The sequence below is a fragment of the Acomys russatus genome, chromosome 8 (assembly GCF_903995435.1).
Source record: "Acomys russatus chromosome 8, mAcoRus1.1, whole genome shotgun sequence".
NCBI lineage: Eukaryota > Metazoa > Chordata > Mammalia > Rodentia > Muridae > Acomys > Acomys russatus.
In genome coordinates, this window is record NC_067144.1 from 20,246,524 (window position 1) to 20,266,139 (window position 19,616).

Sequence of the window (19,616 nt, forward strand, 5' to 3'; positions counted from 1 at the left end):
CTAATCTTACCATCTACGTATTGCCTACTTCCAAGTCACTGTTTATCTGTACTTTTAAACCTCTGACCTCTCACTCTTCAATCTTCAACTCCTTATAAGAACATTCCTTATGGGGCTGGAGAGATGGCTCAGCAGTTAAGAGCACGGACTGTTCTTCCAGAGGACTGGGGTTCAAATCCCAGCACCAACATGGCAGCTTTGTCTGTAACTCCAAGATCTGACACTCTCACATAGGCATACATGCAGGCAAAACACCAATGCACAAAATGGAAACAAAACAAAACATTTCCTTCTGGTCTTTAAGTTGTATTCTCTTTGTAAGAGACATGCTTACGGCCGGGCATGGTGGCAAACACCTTTAATCCCAGCACTTGGGAGGCAGAGGCAGGCAGACCTCTGTGAGTTTGAGGCCAGCCTGGTCTACAAAGTGAGTCCAGGATAGCCAGGGCTGTTACACAGAGAAACCCTGTCTTGAAAAACCAACCAACCAACCAACCAAAACAAACAAACAAACAAACAAACAAACAAACCCCTGCTTATTCCATCATATAGTGCTGCCCTAAAATGTGGGCAAAAAGGTCTCTGCTTTAGACTATTGCCTTGAATAGAATACTCTGCCTTGATCCCTTGCCTGAAGGTCCAATTCTGAGTCTGCCATAGCTGGGTCCATCAACCCAAAGTCAGAAGTCCACAGGCCCCAGACAGTGGACCATTGAGATGTAATACTAGGGGGAAAAAAGTCCTCAGAAAAAGGCAAGCAAATTGAAATGAGCTTCCCAAATTTCTTTACCCAAACTTAAACTTTTGTTTGTTTTGGTTTTTCAAGACAGGATTTCTCTGTGTATCCTTGGCTGCCCTAGACTCGCTTTGTAGACCAGGCTGGCCTCGAACTTACAATGATCCACCTGCCTCTGTCTCCCAAGTGCTGGGATTAAAGGCATGCGCCACCACCGCCCGGCCTCAAACTTAAACTTAACCTAAAATTTAACTCCAATTTTGCAAGTTCAGATCGCAGCTGTGCTTAATAACAATTTTTCTTTGCAGAAAGAGGCTTTACATATGGTAGGCGTTTATTATTGTTGCTATTTTGTGGTCCTAGGGACTGAACCTATGGCCGTAGGCATGCTAGGTAAGCATTCTACCACTGACTATATCCTAGCCTTAGAAAAGATCTTTAACTTATGGTGACATACAAAAATACTGAACCTACAGGATGCCTCCAAACGGCTAGGTATGTGAAGCACGGAGAGCATGCATGGTTAACTTACAGCTGTAAAGGACTGATGGGCAGGCTGTACACACAAAGCAGACAGTCGTTTTGCGGAAGTGAAAACAAATTCTTTTGTGTGTTTATTTTCAGACAGAGTTTTGTATAGCCGGGGTTAGCCCTGAACCTGTTTACTTATATTTATTTATTATCATCATTATTTTTGTGTGTCTGTGTGGTTTTTCGAGACAGGGGTTCTCTGTGTAGCCCTGGCTATGCTGGAACTCACTCTGTAGACCAGGCTGGCCTTGCATTCAGAGATCCACCTCCCTCTGCTTTCTGAGTGCTGGGATTAAAGGTGCACAACTACTGCTGGCCGAGCCTTGAACTTTTATATAGTTGAGATGACCTTGAATTTCTGATCCTCCTGCTCCACCTTTCAAATGCTGGGATTACAGGCCCAAGCCGTCAAACCTAGCTAAAAGTGAAGCATCAAACCTAGTGTGCCAGTAAATGAAACCGTCGGTACTCTATGCTTGTGTACTGTTTGAGAGAAAATTTAGCTTGATGCCATTACAATGCAATGACTACAGGAACCATTGCTATGCAGGCAAAAGAGCAGAGCTGCAAGTCAAAAATTAATTTCATATTTGACTGCATTCAGTTGAACTATTAGGAGAAAAAAAAAAAAGACTTCACCTGAAGGCTCCAGGCAGTATTAATGGGAAAGGAAACAGAACAGAAATATTCAACCTGGTCAGTACAGAAATATATCATTATTTTTATTTAATGCAGATAATATGTATTTAATCGGTTCCTTTGTTCTGTTAATATTCTTATGTTTATACGTTTTATAAAGTACAGAATGAGAACCAGGTGTGGTGGCGCATACCTGTAATCCTAGCATGTGGGAGGCAGAGGCAGGTGGATCTCTGTGAGTTCAAGGCCAGCCTGGTCTACAAAGTGAATCCAGGACAGGCAAAGCTATACATAGAGAAACCCTGTCTCAAAAAACCCAAAAATAAAAATGGCTGGGCTTACTTGCTTGCCTAGCATGTGTGAAGCTCTGGGATTGATTCCCCAGCACCACTGCACCACTGAATAAAACTACAAAAAAGGATTACAGGGGGTGGAGAGATGGCTCAGTGGTTAAGAGCACTGTCTGCTCTTCCAGAGGTCCTGAGTTCAATTCCCAGCACCCACATAGTGGCTCACATCATCTATAGTGAGATCTGGTGCCCTTTTCTGAAGTGCAGGAGTGCATGCAGACTCTATAAATGATAAATAAATCTTTAAGAAAAGAATAATATATCCTACAAAGTTTAAAAGGCAAAGAAGTAAAATTGCTGATACAAAGGGATAGAAGTGTTATAAAATACTACCACATTTTGGTTATAACTATTACGTAATTGGTCCTTCCTGTACTTACTACTTGCCATTTTTTAAAAGTATATTTTATTAATTTATCCATATTACATGTCAATTGTTATCTCATCCCTTGTATCCTCCCATTCCTCCCTCCTGCTTTCCCCCTACTCCCATCCCCTATGACTGTGACTGAGGGGGGCTTCCTCCCCCTGTATATGCTCATAGGGTATCAAGTCTCTTCTTGGTAGCCTGCTATCCTTCCTCTGAGTGCTACTAGGCCTCTCCATCCAGGAGACGTGGTCAAATATGGGGCACCAGAGTTCGTGTGAAAGTCAGACCCCACTCTCCACTCAGTTGTGGAGAATGTCCTGTCCATTGGTTAGATCTGTGTAGGGGTTCGAAGTTTACTGCACGTATTGTCCTTGGCTGGTGCCATAGTTTGAGCAGGACCCCTGGGCCCAGATCTGCCCATCATAATGTTCTTCTTGTAGGTTTCTAGGACCCTCTGGATCCTTCTATTTCCCTATTCTCTCATGCTTCTCTCACCTAGAGACCAAATAGGATGTCCTCCCCTCTGTCCCACTTTCCTGGTAAGTGAAGACTTTCATGGGCTTTCTTGGGCTAGTGTCCAGATATAAGTGAGTATATACCATGTGACTCTTTCTGCTTCTGGGTTAACTCACTCATTATGATCATTTCTAGTTCAACCCATTTGTCCACAAATTTTGGGAATTCCTTGTTTTTAATAGCTGAGTAGTATTCCATAGTGTAAATGTACCACAGTTTCTTTATCCATTCTTCTACTGAGGGACACTTAGGCTGTTTCCAGGCTCTGGCTATTATGAATAAGGATGCTATGAACATGGTTGAGCATATGCCCCTGTTGTGTGCTGGAGCATCTTCTGGGTATATTCCAAGGAGTGGAATAGCTGGGTCTTGAGGAAGCCCTATTCGCAGTTTTCTGATATAGTGCTAGGTAGATTTCCAAAGTGGCTGTACTAGTTTGCATTCCCACCAGCAATGAAGGAGTGTTCCTCTCTCTCCACATCCTCGCCAGCATGTGGTGTCGCTTGAGTTTTTGATCTTAGCCATTCTGATGGGTGTAAGATGGAATCTCAGAGTTGTTTTGATTTGCATTTCCCTGATGACTAAGGAGGTTGAGCATTTCTTTAAGTGTTTCTCAACCATTCTATATTCCTCTGTTGAGAATTCTCTGTTTAGTGCTGAGCCCCATTTCTCAATTGGGTTATTTGGTTTGGTGGTGTTTAATTTCTTGAGTTCTTTATATACTTTGGATATTAGACCTTTGTCAGAACTACTTGCCATTTTTAACCAGGCCTGTTGCTGTTTTGCTAGTACTAACAGGATGTATGTCACATAAACGAAATATGCTAGATTATATAATTCCAAGTAAATCTATTTTTATGTTTGTTTTTACTGTTGTTTTTGTTTTTGTTTTTTGAGACACAGGACCTCTCTGTGTAGCCTTGGCTGTCCTGGACTCACTTTGTAGATCAGGCTGGCCTCGAACTCACAGAGATCCACCTGCCTCTGCCTCTCATGTGCTGGGAGGCCATCACTGCCTGGCATTGTTGTTTTTTGAGACAACGTTCCTCACTGGGTCCTGGGGTATGCTGGCTATTAAGTCAGGCTGGGTGGCTAGCAAGCCCCAGGGGTCCACCAGTCTCTGCCTTTCTGGAGCTGGGATTAAAAGCCCAATATCAATGTCCTTGGTGTTTTGCTTGGATGCTAGGAATTGAACTCATGTTCTCAGGCTCTGGTGAACGTACTTTACTGACTGAGTGATTTTATCACTCTGAACCTGCAAGTTTTTGTTTGTTTTAAAAGTAGTATCAAAAACAAAAACAAAACACACATACACACACACACACACACACACACACACACACACACAATCTGGCACTGGTGGCACAGGCCTTTAATCCCATCACTTGGGAGGCAGAGGCAGGTAGATCTCTTGAGTTCATGTGGCCAGCCTGGTCTACAGAGTGTTTCCAGGATAGCCAAGGCTACACAGAGAAACCATGTCTCAAAAAAAAAAAAAAAAAAAAAAAAAAGCCTTAATATGTAGTTAGTTGGGTTTTCACTTTGTGGAAGAAAGCCCAAGAGGGGAGGGGGGAAGAGGGAGGCTAATAAAAGTAATAACAAGGGAGCTGGAGTGTAGTGGATGTAAACATGTTTTTGTTTTGATCCCAAGTGTGGGATGGGGAACAGACTTGTGAGACAACAGGTGATGTTTATCCACCTTGTGCATGGACTTGGTTTTTGCCAGTTGAAACACTTCCTAGTACAGATTCTGAGAGAGGAGATATATACATGAGCCCAAAACAGGAGGCAGGCCTTTTTGGGTCTTGGTATTGTTTGGCTATTCATCCCTCCACTTCCAGATGCTTTGAGGCTCCAGGTTCTGGCTGCTGCTCCAGGTTCCAGCAGCAACTTTGGTTGAATTGCTGGTCTGCTGAAATCCTGCCGACTATGTCAGGGGAATCACTTCCAGGAACTGAGTCCCAAAAGGTCTACTTCTCCTGTTCCCTTTAAGCTCTTTTCTTTCCTCTCTAGGGTAGGTGGGTTGGAAGGGAGGTATAAGCATTTAAAGAACCCCAAATAAAGTAGGATTTACTGTCTCTTGCTCTTCAGCATTCCTTTTAAACTGACTTGTTAAATCGTGAGATTTTCCTGTAAACTTCTCCTTGGCTGTCCTAAGATGTTTTATTAATATTGAGACGAAGTCTTCCTAGTCATGTAGGTCTAGAATTCACCATTTTTCTGCTTCAGCCTCCCTAGTGCTGGGAATAGAGTTTTGTGTTATCAAGCCAGGCTCAAAAATTAATTTTTCTTTTTCTTTTTGGTTTTTCGAGACAAGGTTTCACTGTGTAGCCTTGGCTGTCCTGGACTCACGTTGTAGACATTTCTTAATGTTTTATGATCTAATAAATTACCACGACCGGCAGTAGTTGTGCACGCCTTTAATCCCAGCACTCAAGGAGGAGGCAGCCAAATCTTTGAGTTCGAGGCCAGCCTGATCTACAGAGAGTTCCAGGACTGCCAGGACTACACAGAGGAACCTTGTGTCGAAAAACTAAACGAAACAAACAAACAAAAAAAAGAAAGAAAAGAAAAATAAATTGCCAGGTTAAATGGAAGAGAACTGCAGAAAATACCCAGAAGGTTCCTGCAAATGAATTGCACGTGAATTCTTTGAACGTGAGACACTGGCGTATTTTGTAATACTCCCTCAGCCTCCAACCATGCCACCATCCATCCAATAAGCATGCTCAGTGTGAGGTACCTACCATGTGAGAGGCTAGCTATAGAGATGCGAAGGGGATCGGTAGGTCTTGGAGGAGCTTAGTAAGGACAAGTTTGTTAACGTAACTTCTACACGTCTTTGCTTTTACTGACTTCAAACCTCGTCTTCAGAGACCCACGCCCTGGGCACTACTTTTTCCCTGGCCCGTGCTAGCCCAGCGTGTCCACACTCCGAGACTCCGCTTCCCGGCAGCCCCTGCGGCGGGCGGCGGAGAGGCGCACGCAGGCGCACAGGCCGGCCCCCGCACGCAGGCGCACTGCGCACGCCGGCTGAGCTGGGTCTCGCGGCTCGGTGCGCGGCAGCGGACAGCGAGGCCTGGTGAGCGCCGCCGTAGCGCGCGCCGGCTGGTCAAGGTTGTGCGCGGAAGGGGCGCAGCGGGCGGACAAGGAGCGAGCGATTCGCCTTCGCAGTGGCACCTGGACCGGTCGCCTGGAGCCGGTGAGTGTGCGTGCGGGGTCCCCGCGGCCCCTCCTCCTCGGCGGGCGGCTCTGGGTTCCCTCCGCGGACCCAAGGGAGGCCTCCCCTCCCCGGGGCGAGGGCGGACGCGGGCGGCGGCCAGAGGGACCAGACCCTCGCGTCGCTCCCGTGCGTCACGGGCCCGGCGATCCTAACGGCCGCGCGGGCGGCGGAGCGCGGTGGGGGTGGGGAAGGCCGGTGCTGCTCGCCGTGAGGAACGCCGGTCGGGGTGGGGCGGCGGTGGAAGCGGCGTCGGGGACTGCGGGGCGCCGGGCGGCGGCGCGGAGTCTGCGCGCCACTCTAGCCGGAGGGCGGGGGCGGGCGGCGCGGAGTGCGGTGGCCGAGGCCGAGGCGTGCGGGGCCATTCCGGGAGTTGGCAGGTTACACCCGGGGCCGGTGTTTGGAGGGAGGTGGGGGTGGAGACGGGAGGCTGCAGTTTACAGATGTCATAACTACGCGGGCCCGGAGCTGCTGACGGGGGTGTGGTAATTATAGCAATGACAACTTGGTCGGCTGTGTGAGCGGTGATGCGAGGGAAACCGCCAAGCGTTAGCTGAGGCTCGCAGTGGGAGCAGAAAACTGGAGGGTGATTGGAGTCAGGGATGTTGGCAAATAGAATGTGAGTGTTGAATGCAACTGCTTCCGATCCACTTTGCAATGAAAAGTTTCAAATAAATTGATTTTACGGCTTGAACTTCGGTTTAGTAAACTGTCAGAATCCAGAATTGAGATATGCTTTTGAAATGTCAAACAGTTATATCTGACACACTCCCTCTCCTTTTAAAAAGTTCCCTCATGACCCACCTCCTACTTTTATTTTCTTTTTAAAATTTATTTATTTTTTAATTTTTTTGAGACTGGGTTTTGTTTGGTAGGCTGGCTTTGAGTTTGTTGTCCTGCCCTAGCATCTGGGGTGGCAGGATTTCACATGTGCTTCATACAGCCCGGCTCAAAATTTCAATCTTTAAGATGTTGCCTTTAGGTTGCCTTATCTTTGTCTTTGTTTTTGAGACAGTCCTCGCTATTTAGTTATGGGGTTACAGGTACAACAACATGCCTGCTTTGCTCGTGTGTGTGTACATACATTTGTTTGCTTATTTTGAGACGGGTCTCATTACATAGCCCTGGAATTCATACATAGACCAGGATGCTATTGAACTCAGATCCACCTGCCTCTGACTCCTGGAATACTGGAGTTAAAAGTCGTGTGCTCTCACAGTTGATCTCCTTCCTCAGGGAGGCAGAAGCAGGGGGCTCTGAGGTGCAGGAGGCTAGCCTGGTCTACAAAGTGACTCCAGGATAGCCAAGGCTATGCAGAGAAACACTGTCTCAAAAAACTAATAAAAAAGAAAAACAAATTTATAGTAACTTTGAAGCATATATTAATTTTTCCTACTATGAATGAAAGCATGGAAGAACACAATCTTGGTTTTAAGAATAGCTTGTTTCTTACAAATATTTTACTACTTATTTTAAATGTTTGACTGTTTTGCCTGCATGTATGCAAGCGTGTCCTGATGGTGCCTGGTGCTTGCAGAGGCCAGAAGAAGGTGTTGGGTCTTCTGAAACTGGAGTTGAAAATGGTTTGAGCCGCTCTCTAGGGGTAGGGAACCAAACCTGAGTCCTCTGCCAGAGCATCAAGTGCTCTTAACTGCTGGGCCATCTCTCTAGTCCAAACAGCACTGGGAGAAGACAGTATAATTCTTGAAGCTTTACAGTTCCAGGGAAACAAATCACTGATGAAATGCAGAGTAGGTGCTGGTAGCTTGTGCTTACAGTCCTAGTACCTGAGAGACAGAGGCAGGAAGACCCTGAGTTTGAGGCCAGCCTGGAACTTGAGCCTGTCAAAAACAAGAAAGCAAGACCTGGAATAGGGCAGGAGTGGAGCCTGCCAGAGGCCTGAGGTTAAACCCTTAGCCCTACCAAAAGCCGACAAAAATCAAACCCGAGAAGCCAAGTGAAGAGGTTAAAGATATTACTTGAGATTAGATACTTGGCACTATGCTTTTCTCTTTCTTTGAGGCAGGGTCTTTCTGGTAGTCTTGGGAGTCTTTGAACTCAAGTGTTGGCATTAAAGGTGTGCCCCACTATGCCAGACTACTATCCTGCTTTTGTTTTATTTTTGTGGTGCTAGGGCTCCATTTCCTGGGCTTACACAATACTAGGTTAGTGCTCTGCCACTGGATTATGTCCCTAGTCCTTGCATTATGTGCTTTTTGGTGGTCTTCATGGAATGTTATGCATCTTGACACCCCCCCCCCCCACACACAGTGTCTCTCTGGCCTCAAACTCAGAGATCTGCCAGCCTCTGCCTCCTGAGTGCTGTGATTAAAGATGTGCACTACCTATCCCAGCTCACACCTTGACTTTTATCTAGAATTGACACAAACCAAAGGGAACAACAAAAACCTAAAACAGAAAACAACCCCCAGCTTTGTTGCTAGTGGTAGGCTTACTTTATTTTTTATTTGTGTGGGATATCTATATCTATATAGATGTCTATATCTATATATATGCATGTGGGTTGCAAGCACATGACTGTCCATGTTCCTGTGCTTCTGGGTGCTTGTGGAAGCTGGAAAAGGACTTTGGGCTTCTCCCTTTATTGATCTTTGCCTTACTGCCTTGAGAGAGGGGCTCACTGAATCTGAAGCTTGGCTTGTCAGCTAAGCTGCCTGTCTGGGGATCTGCATATCTCTGCTGCCCAATGCTGGATTTAAAGTCATGGGCTTCCATACCCCTATTTTTTAATTGGGTGCTGGAGAGTGAAACTAATATCCTCATCCTTTCCCAGCAAGAGCTCTTACCCACCGAGAAATCTACCCAGCCTTAGCCTTTTCTTCAAAAGACATTATTTTGTGTACATGTGAGTGTATGCTGGGTTGCTTGTGGAGGCCAGAGGGGCTTGTACTGGATCCCATGGAGCTGGAGTTACAGGTAGTTGTCAGCTGCCCAGCATGGGTCCTGGGAACCACATTTGGGTCCTCTGGAAGAGCAGCAAGCTTTCAGCTACTGAGCTATCCCTCCAGCCATGGCCTTTTCTTCCCTTCCTTCCTTTCTTAAATGATTGCCTTTATTAGACTAATGTTTTGTAAGCAGTCTTGTTTCTATCTTGACTGGTAGGAGGCTCCATGGGTTCGATTTTTGTTATGATCTTTGGTCTCAACTATGGGATAGATTGTTTATACCAGTCAGTCAGTCATTTATTTATTTTTCTTTTTTTGTTTTTTTGAGATAGGGTTTCTCTATGTAATAGCCTTGGCTGTCCTGGAACTCTTTGTACACCAGTGTGGCCTCTAGCTCACAGAAATCCACTTGCCACCGCCTCCCAAGTGCTGGGGTTTAAAGGCATACACAACCACACCTGGTGTAGACAGTCATTTCTTGAGCTATTTTGTTACCTCTTGGTTTCAGTTACTTTATCACTTTATATTTTCCCATGCATGGAGAGTAGAGTTGTGTCTTTTCATCTCTAGGGTTAGCACCAGTATTTGGAAGGGAGATAGGATATTAGGAGCTCAAAGTCATCCTCAGCACAAAGTTAGTATGAGACCTACTGGCCCACATGAACCAAACCAAAACAAATTAAGACATTTGATTGGTTCCGTGACTGACTTATTGGTAAAGGATAATCCCTTAATACTCTTGTTTATTTTTTTTTTAAAGATTCATTTATTATGTATACTGTGTTTTGCCTGCATGTAACACCTGCAGGCCAGAAGAAGCACCAGTTCTCATTATAGATGGTTGTGAGCCACAATGTGGTTGCTGGGGATTGAACTCAGGACCTGTGCAAGAGCTGCCAGTGCTCTTAACCACTGAACCATATCTCCAGCCTTTTTGTTTGTTATCTTTGTACTTTGTGGGACTTGTGAATTGAGGTGTAATAATGGAAAAATTAATGGCTGTGGCAGTTCACTTAGCTGAATTGAGCTGATTTCTCTCTTCCCTTGATGCAGTACAGAGAGGACTTGTATTAGAAGGATTGTGGAGTAGTCTTGAAACTATGGGAATAAGGGGCTGGAGAGATAGCTCAGTGGTTAAGAGCACTGTCTGCTCTTTCAGAGGTCTTGAGTTCGATTCCTAGAAACCACATGTGGCTCACAACCATCTAAACTGGAATCTGATGCCCTCGCCTCACATGCAGGTGTACATGCAGATAGAGCAGTCATATATGTAAAAAATAAACAAAAAAATCTTTAAAAAAAAATGTGGGACTAAGAACTGACGAATTGTAGTTTCTGTTTGTTTTTTGAACACTGCAAAACAGACCATAGTGGGGGAAAAAGATTCTGTCCCAGTGTTGTAGACTAATTGGGGTAATTCGTGGGCCCTGGCAGTAATCCAGAATGTGGATAATGTGGTTGGTAATCCTCCTCATATAACAAGAGTAATGCTGCCCTTCATATGCGAGGTAAGGCTGCTTGCTCATCATGAATGGCTGCCCAGCATGAACAAGGGTATGTGCTGAACTGTCCGTGTGCCTCTGGCGCTTTGTGGCCAACAAGACAACTTGGGGTCAGAATGGGGCTTCTAGCTGAAGGAAGAAAGATTCAAAGCCGTAAAATTCATTACCGGTCAACCTTGCCTACATCAGGTGTTTTTCAGTAATTATTCTTGCAAAACCACTTTGAGGAGGAGGTTGTCTTATTGCCTGATTAGGTAACTTGCCCCACTTCACGGTAAGTGGTAGGGCCGAGATTCGAGCCATAGGCTGTTTGTAAATATGGTTACACCAGTCATTAAAGCTTGGCTTTATCAGCAGTTCAGTTCAGTCTTTGTATCAGAACAAACTAGAGGCTGAACTTATTTTCTTATTTTTTGTTTGTTTTTTGTTTTTTTGAGACAGGGTCTCTTTGTTTAGCCCTGGCTGTCCTGGACTAGCTTTGTAGACCAGGCTGGCCTCGAACTCACAGTGATCCATCTGCCTCTGCCTCCCAAGTGCTGGGATTAAAGGTGTGCGCCGCCTAGTTTTATATTGATAAATACCTTTCTTTGTTTTATTGCTCCCCCCACCCCTCCCCGTTTTTGGGATTAAATGAAGGTCTTTTGCATGCTACAGCCCTAACCCATCACTGCTGCTATATCATCATAATTACCACCCCCCCCCCCATCATCATCAATCTTTAATGGTCTCACTGTGTAGTCACAGCTTCCTAGAACTTGCTCTATAGACCAGGTTGGCCTCAAATTCACAGACCTGGATCCACCTGTCTTTGCTACCCAGAGTGCTGGGATCAAGGATTGTGCATCACCATGCCTGGTTTATTTCTTGATAGAATGGTTTTAGTATTGATTTTCTGTAGAGTAAAATATTCTTTGGTGTACATTATCAGCTCCACCTAAACTTACACTGCCCCTCCCTTCTCAATATAGTTAGCATAGTATCTGTTAATACAACTGTAAACAAGCTGAACCATATAGACTACTATGAGGTAACTTCCTGTCAACCACTTGATGCTTATATAGGAGTCAATATGTTTTGGGAGTAGAGTGGCTTCATTTCTTGAGCTCTTTTTTGAAATTGTTATCCTCTTTGTTAATTCTCTGTTTTTGGCTTTTTTTTTTTAGATGGTCTCACTATTAAGCCCAGGCTGTCCTGGAACTCATTTTCTGCCTCTCATTCCCAAGTGTTGGGACTAGAAGTTTGTGCTACAAAACCTGGCTCTGTTGTTCTTTTCATACAGTCTGAGTTGGTGGTTTTCTTCTTTCTGCTTGTTCCTATTCTTGTCTTGGGGTGTCTCTTCATGTCATCCTTATCTTTTCCCCCGTGTTTTCTTTGGAGTATGTCCTCTTAATGGCTTACTGACATAGCCGAATGGTGGTGGCGCAGGCTTTTAATCCCAGCACTGAGAGGCAGAGGCAGTTGGGAATTTTTGTGCCTATAGGCCAGGCTGGTCTACAGAGTGAGTTTAGGACAGCCAACGCTACACATAGAAACCGTGTCTTGAAAAAACCAAAAATTAAAACAAACAAACAAACAAAAACCAAACTTCCTGACACATGGTACATGGCAGTAAGATCTTTTCTGATCTTGGATGAGGGGGAGAAAGGTTTTTACTATACCTTAACATTGGCAGTAATTTTGCTGGGTATGGAATTCAAGATTGAAAATTATTTTCATTCAAAGTTAAGTAGAATCTCTGATACTTCCTTCCAGGGTTGCTGTTGACATTTCAAACCGCTTTAAAGTGTTCTTTGGGCCTGGTGCTTGTGGGTGTGTATGCACATGTGTGCACGTGTGTATGGATGCCAAAAGCCTCAGGTATCCTCAGTCTCACTTTTTATTTTTAATTATGTGTGTCTTTCTCTGTGGCTTTGCACATGAGTGCAGGTTGTGGTGTTGGCCTGAGGCTTTGTATTCCTGTAATTGCTGGAGTCAGTTGTCAAATGCCTTACCTGGATTCTGGGAACTGAACTTGTGTCCTCTGCAAGAGCGCCCCTCCTCCCCCAGGGTTTCTCTGTGCATCCTTGGCTGTCCTGTACTCACTTTATAGACCAGGCTGGCCTCGAACTCACAGCGATCCTCCTGCCTCTGCCTCCTGAGTGCTGGGGTTAAAGGCGTGCACCACCACGCCCAGCAACTACTAAGGTAAAAGGAGTTTTAAAATTGATTGCATCTCAATTTTGACACTGCAGATTATACAGGATATTTAATTGAAACAGGGTTTCTCTGTGTAGCCTTGGCTGTCCTGGACTCACTTTGTAGACCAAGCTGGCTTCAAACTCACAGCAATCCTCCTGCCTCTACCTCCCAAGTGCTGGGATTAAAGGCATGCGCCACCACGCCCGGCTTGCTATCTTTATGTTAATATTGTCCTTGCTGCTCCAATGAGTGGGTATTCTCAATTGTTCAGTTGGTTCTGTATTGTCCTTAACCTCTAATTGTCTGCTACTTGGGATTGGACTAAGTACATTGAATGCTAGACAACTACTAAATCTTCAGTTTTTATTTATTTACTTACTTATATTCAGGGTTTTGTTAAGTTGCCCAAGATGGTCTTAGATTTCTACGTAGCATCAGGTGGGCCTTGAACTTGGTAATCTCCCTGTACCACACAGACTGGCTGGTAATCACTTTCTCAATAACATTTTTATTTTGTCTTTTTGTAATTTTTTTCCTTGAACATTAGAACTCTTAGATGGCTTAATATTTTTCTTTGCTTTTTTTTTTTTGTCCTTGCTTTTCTTTCAAATTTTAAAGATTTAAAAAAAATTAAAAAAAAATTTGTGTGTATGTGTGAATAAGCATGACTGTGTGTGAATGCCCTCAGAGGTTAGAAAAGGGTGTTGGGGTTCCTGGAGCTGGAGTTACAAGTTGTGAGCTTTCTGACATGGGTGCTGGGAACCAAACTCTGGAGTCCTCTGTAGGAGCAGCAAGTGCTCGTAACCACTCAGCCAGCTTTGTGTGTGCATGCATGTGCACACATTTTCTTTTATTCCTTTAGTACTCCTGTGTTTCCATCCTTGTGTTTTCTCTATTGAGATGTCCCATCTGTTCACTTGAGAGTATGGTGCCAAAAACCAGCTTTGAAGCTTTGTTGGTCTGACTTGCTGATTGAGCTTGCACTGGAGCACTGCTTCAGGCTTTGTAGTTTAGTTTCTTTCTTGGCTATTTCATTGACTTTTCAGTTGTAGTTTAGTTTTTTTCTTGGCTATTTCATTGACTTTTCAGTTGTAGTTTAGTTTCTTTCTTGGCTATTTCATTGACTTTTCAGTTTCCAGCCTAGTTTTTAGCCTCTATTTTCAGAGGTATCAGCAGGATCTTGTGTGGAGCTCCCTGATTGGTGGGTAGTATTAATCACCTAGTTTGTTCTCCGTTTGCCAGTGTTCAGCTTCATGGTTCTCTACTTGGACAGTAAAACCATCTGGGGGACACCTGGGGGGGTGGCGAGGTGGCTGACGTGGTGGTGCACACCTTTAATCCCAGCACTTGGGAGGCAGAGGCAGGTGGATTGCTGTGAGTTCGAGGCTAGCCTAGCCTACAAAGTGAGTCCAGGAAAGCAAAGGCTACACAGAGAAACTCTGTCTCTAAAAACAAAACAAAAACAAAAACCCAACAAAAAAAAAAAAACAGAAAAAAAAAAAAACATTTGGGGAAGCAGAGGATTGGAAGAAACTTAGAACACAGTATCGTTAAGAACCTAATACTCTTTAGAAGTCTCTTTATATCCCATGGTTTTTATGTATAGCAGCACTCCTTGGGCCCACCAGTGGTTAAAGATATGGAGACTTATTAATATTTAACAGCTTAGGTTTTAGCTGGGCAGACTTTCAGCTACTCTAAATTTACCCCAGCTATCTTGCTCACAACCCCACGTGGCTAATTCTCTACCTCTCTTAGCCCTGGTACTCTGTTCCTTCCGTGTTAGCTCTTAGTAGTCAGCTCTTTTTGTTTCTTGTTTTTGTTTCATTTGTTTGTTTGCTCGTTTGTTTTTGTTTTTCGAGACAGAGTTTCTCTGTGCAGTCTTGACTGTCCTGGACTCGCAATCCACCTGCCTATGCCTCCCGAGTGCTGGCCGGTAGTCAGCTCTTTATTAAAGCCAATCAGATACAATTCCTCACCTTAGGTAGGCGAGGGAGGAACAGATATTTACAAAATATGAGGCTGATAATGGGCCATAGCTTTCTGCCTGTACAGAATTAACATAGTGTACCCCAGCATATATTAACTCACATTTTTATGATTTTGTAGTAATCCTTTGTTTTTTTAAAATATCTTTATTTTTCAAAAAATATTTTATGTGTTTGAGTGCTCTATCTGCATGTACACCTTCATGCCAGAAGAGAGCATCAGATCTCAGTGTAGATAGTTATGAGCCACCATATGGTTGCTGGGAATTGAACTCAGGACCTCTGGAAGAGCAGACAGTGTTCTTAACCCCTGAGCCATCTCTCCAGCCCCTGTAAAACTTACAGTTTTAGTTGTCATGTTAAAGTCACATCATAGTTTCTAATGAAGACGACATACCATTTCTCTTTTTTTTCTTTCCTTCCTTTCTTTTTCTTTGTTTTTGGTTTTTTGAGACAAAATTTCTCTGTGTGATAGCTCTAGCTGTCCTGGACTCCCTTTGCAGACCAGGCTGGCCTCAAACTCACCATGATCTGCCTGCCGAGTCTGGCATTAAAGGCATGTGTCACCATGCACAGCTGCCAACTTCTTTTTTCTTAGGCAAAAAATAGAGCAATTTTTGTGAAAATATATTTAGGTTTTAGAAATTTAATTTGAAAAATTCTGTTTTGAGACTGGCTCTCTTATGTAGCCCTGATTTGTCTTGGTCTTGAGCTTTCTTTGTAGTCGAGGGTGACCTTGAAATCTTGATCTTCTTGCCCCCATCCTCCTAAGTTGTGGGCTCACACAGGCTTATGCTACCATGACTGATCTCTTTTGAGGCGGGGCTTGAGTCTGTCTGTCTGTCTTTGCACAAAAGCAGGTGCCTTCAGTGGTGGCCGGAGGTGTCAGGTACCCTGAAGCTGGAGTTACAGGTGGTTGTGAGCCACCTGACATGGGTACTGGGAACCAAACTTGGGTCCTGTACAAGAGCTGTATGCACTCTTAACCACTGAGTCATCTCTTTAGCACTCTTCCCGCTCTTCCCCACAAGGTCTTACTAGGACCTATAGTAAATAGGGGTGGTGTGTGTGTGTGTGTGTGTGTGTGACATAATCGAAAGGATAATTGAATAACTCAGTAAGAGTGAGGATACTTCATTACTATACTTTTAGTAATCAAGCACAGTATTCCTCCCTTTTCTTTTGAGGGAGACATTCTGTTTCCTTCAATGGGTGTCACTGTACTGTACATACAAGCTTTTGTAGTATGATGACAGTTGGTTTGATGACCAAGATGAGCAGGAAGTAGGGAGTGGGTTTATAGCATAAGTACACCGGACAAGGTAATGATTTACTTCTCTGACAGCACAGTGTGGGATGGTGTGCGATTTCAACCACACTTAGAATGATGGGCAGTATAAAACTTATGAAGTATTTATTTCTGGAAATCAGGGTTTGGATTGTGTTTGATTACAGGTGTTTGAAACTTTGCAAAGCAAAACCATAGGAAAGGGGAGGGTTACTGTATATAAAACTGAAGCGAAGTTGGGGACATTACTAGCTTGTTACCTTATAATAAAAAGGATTATAAAAATATGATCAACAGTTGCATCACAATAAAGGCTTAGATGAAACATTTACCTACCTACCTTGTCTGTCTGTCTGTCTGTCAAGCTCCTAAATAAAGAATGTCTGAATAGGCATATAAGGTGTGGACCTATAGAACAGGCTGTCCAAGGAGAAAAGCTTTGGCCTGCTGGCTCCACTCCTGAATTCTGTGTGACATCTGAAGACTCAGTACTAATTCTTTACAAAGTGTTAACACCCAGCTCATTTATAAAGCTCATACCAAAGTCTGATACCAAAGCCAGACAAGGTATTTATAAGAAGTACAGATCAACATCTTAACTTGAACACATTCTTGCACAGAGTACTAACAAATGGAGCGCAACAGTATATAGAAAGACTTGTATATTATAGTCAGGTGGGATTTTTTTCCCGTAGAGATGCAGGATTGGTTTAAAGTCTAAAACATGTTGATGTAATATATTAGTAAAATAAAAACAAAAAGTACATCTCCGTAGACACAGAAAAAGCACTCGACAAAATCCAAATTCCTTCAGTGGTAGAGACACTCATCTAGGAACAGAAAGGAGCTTCTCAGTATGGTAGAGCACTCCCATGGAAAATAGATGGGTAGGCTACGAGCCTTTCCTGCTCTTTCAGAACACTTTAGTTTGCAGTACTCAAAACCATGGTAACTCCAGCTCTTGGGGTTCTGATGCCCTTTTCTGGTCTTTGTGGGCACCTAAGTACACGTAACACACTCACACAAACAAGACACACATATACATAAGGTTAAAAAAATGTTTTTAACGAAATAACCCTGTAGGGTAATGTCATGCTTCATGATAAATGATTGCTTTCCTTGGATGTTCATTCTCTGTTTATGTTCAGCTTTGTATTGACAGCTTTAACCAGAAAAGTTAAGACATAAAGGTATCAAGATTAGTAAGTACAGTGATCTCTACAGGAAGTGATCTTGTATATCCATTGAAATAGTGTTGACATTAATAGGTCAGCAGTATTGAAGAACATTTTAGGTTAATGTTTAAGAATCATTTGAAATTGGGTATGATAGTGCATGCCCCGAATCTCCCAGTCTTTGGAAAGCTTGAAGACAACTTGGATTACATGAAGCACTGTTTCAAAAACAAACAAACAAACAAACAAACAAAATATCCCAACCAAACAAAACCCCCAGAGCAATAAGTTGTATCTCTATAGATGTGTGATGAATAACCTAAAATAAAATTAAAATTTTATTCATCAGGATGTAAAAAATAAAAAATACTTAGGAATATGCTTAGCAAAAGAAATGTAAGCTTTATACCCAGAATGGTGTATAAACATTATATGGGAAACTAGAGAGATGGCTTACAATTGCAGAGCACTTGTTATTCTTGCAGAAGACCTGGGTTTGGTTCCCAGCACATACATAGTAGCCCACAGTTGTTTGTAACTTTAGTTCCAAGGGTATCTGACACCCTCTTCTAGTCTCCTGAGGTGCACCAGGCACATACATGATGTACATACATACATGTAGGCACATACATACACATTGAAATGCATTGTTAGAAAAATTAAAGCTATTTAAATAGCTATCTTAAAATTGGAGTGTTCAGCTTGCTGTGGTGGCAGTACTCTAAGTTGATCTATAGATTCATTACAGTACTGTTAGAATGAACTAGCCTCCAACACACAGAGATCTGCCTGCCTCTGCCTCCCAAGTGCTGGGACTAAAGGGGTGCGCAACCACTGCCAGACGAATCAGGTTCCTTTTTAAGGTGATAATACTACTCAAATTTATTCTGGTGATGGTTGTACATACCATTAATAAAGTAAGAACTGTTGAATTGAGTATTTTAATAAAGCTATTGAAAATAAAATAGGGCTCTGAGATAGACCATGGGGGTAAGATGCCTAGCAACACAAGTTCCATGCTCTAGACCAATGTGGTAGAAGGAGAGAACTGAGTCTAACTTTCATATATGGTGCTGGCATCCTTCCTCCCAATAAATAAATGAAATAAAAAATTAAAAACAACCTTTTGATGAGCCTGGGTATGTATTTGAAGGCTGAGCACAGAGAATAATAAAACTCTTAAACTCAAGTTTTCTCTATTCTTCTAGAAATCATGACCACTCCAGGAAAAGAGAACTTTCGCCTGAAAAGTTACAAGAACAAATCTCTGAATCCTGATGAGATGCGCAGAAGGAGGGAGGAAGAAGGACTGCAGTTACGAAAGCAAAAAAGAGAAGAACAGGCAAGTCTTTGATGTTCCATGCTCGGATGTCATTCACCTCTCATTTTAATTTTATTTTTCTTTGTTTTGTTTTTCAAGACAGGGTCTCTCTGTGTTAATTTTATTTTTCTTAAAATACAGTGTACTTCTGTTTTATATGTGTTACTGAATCCCCAGGTGACAAAGCATTGCTTCTTGTTATAAATTTTTTTTTGTGTGTGGCTTTTTGAGACAGTGTTTTTCTGTGTAACCCTGGCTGTCCTGGAACTTACTCTGTAGACTAGGCTAGCCTCAAATTCAGAGATATACCTGAGTGCTGGGATTAAAAGTGCATCACCACCTCCCAGGTCTCATTATTCCCCCCTGCCCATCTCCCCCCCCCCCCACTGGAACAAGGTTTCTTCTCTGTGTAGCCCTGGCTGTCCTGGACTCGCTTTGTAGACCAGGCTGGCCTTGAACTCACAGCGATCCATCTGCCCCAGCCCCTGCCCTGGTTAAAGGCGTGTGCCACCACCGCCTGGCTATACATTTTTAATTTTAGAAGTGAAGATAAACAAAGGACAATGAACCTCATAAACCCATACTTTAACTTCAGTGATTCCCATCAGTGTGCTCTGGCTTTCATCTTTATTTTTACAATTCTAATGCCTAATATTTTAAAGTAAACTTTTAGGGACTACATCTTTTCTTTTCTCAGTGTGTTTTATTCAAAAGGACATTTTAGACAATGTTGTTGTTGCTGTTTCATGATTATGATGATGATTTAGCTTACTTTTATTTGGTGTGTGTGCATGTTTGTGTGGCAGGGTAGGAGTTGGCATATTGGAGTCAAGGATACATGTGGAAGTCAGAGGACAACTTCTGGGAGTTGATTCTCTGTCTACCATGTCGGTACT

General features: G+C 43.3%; 1 protein-coding gene across 1 annotated transcript in view; it reads left to right on the forward strand.

Annotated features, from left to right (window-relative positions):
• Positions 1–6,169: 6,169 nt before the first annotated feature.
• Positions 6,170–19,616, forward strand: part of Kpna1 (karyopherin subunit alpha 1) — a 48,939-nt gene continuing 35,492 nt past the window's right edge. The window contains exons 1-2 of the mRNA XM_051149875.1: positions 6,170–6,344; positions 18,608–18,741. Coding sequence (XP_051005832.1) covers positions 18,613–18,741 — 129 coding nt within the window. The 5' untranslated portion in view covers positions 6,170–6,344; positions 18,608–18,612. The remainder of the gene's footprint in view (positions 6,345–18,607; positions 18,742–19,616) is intronic.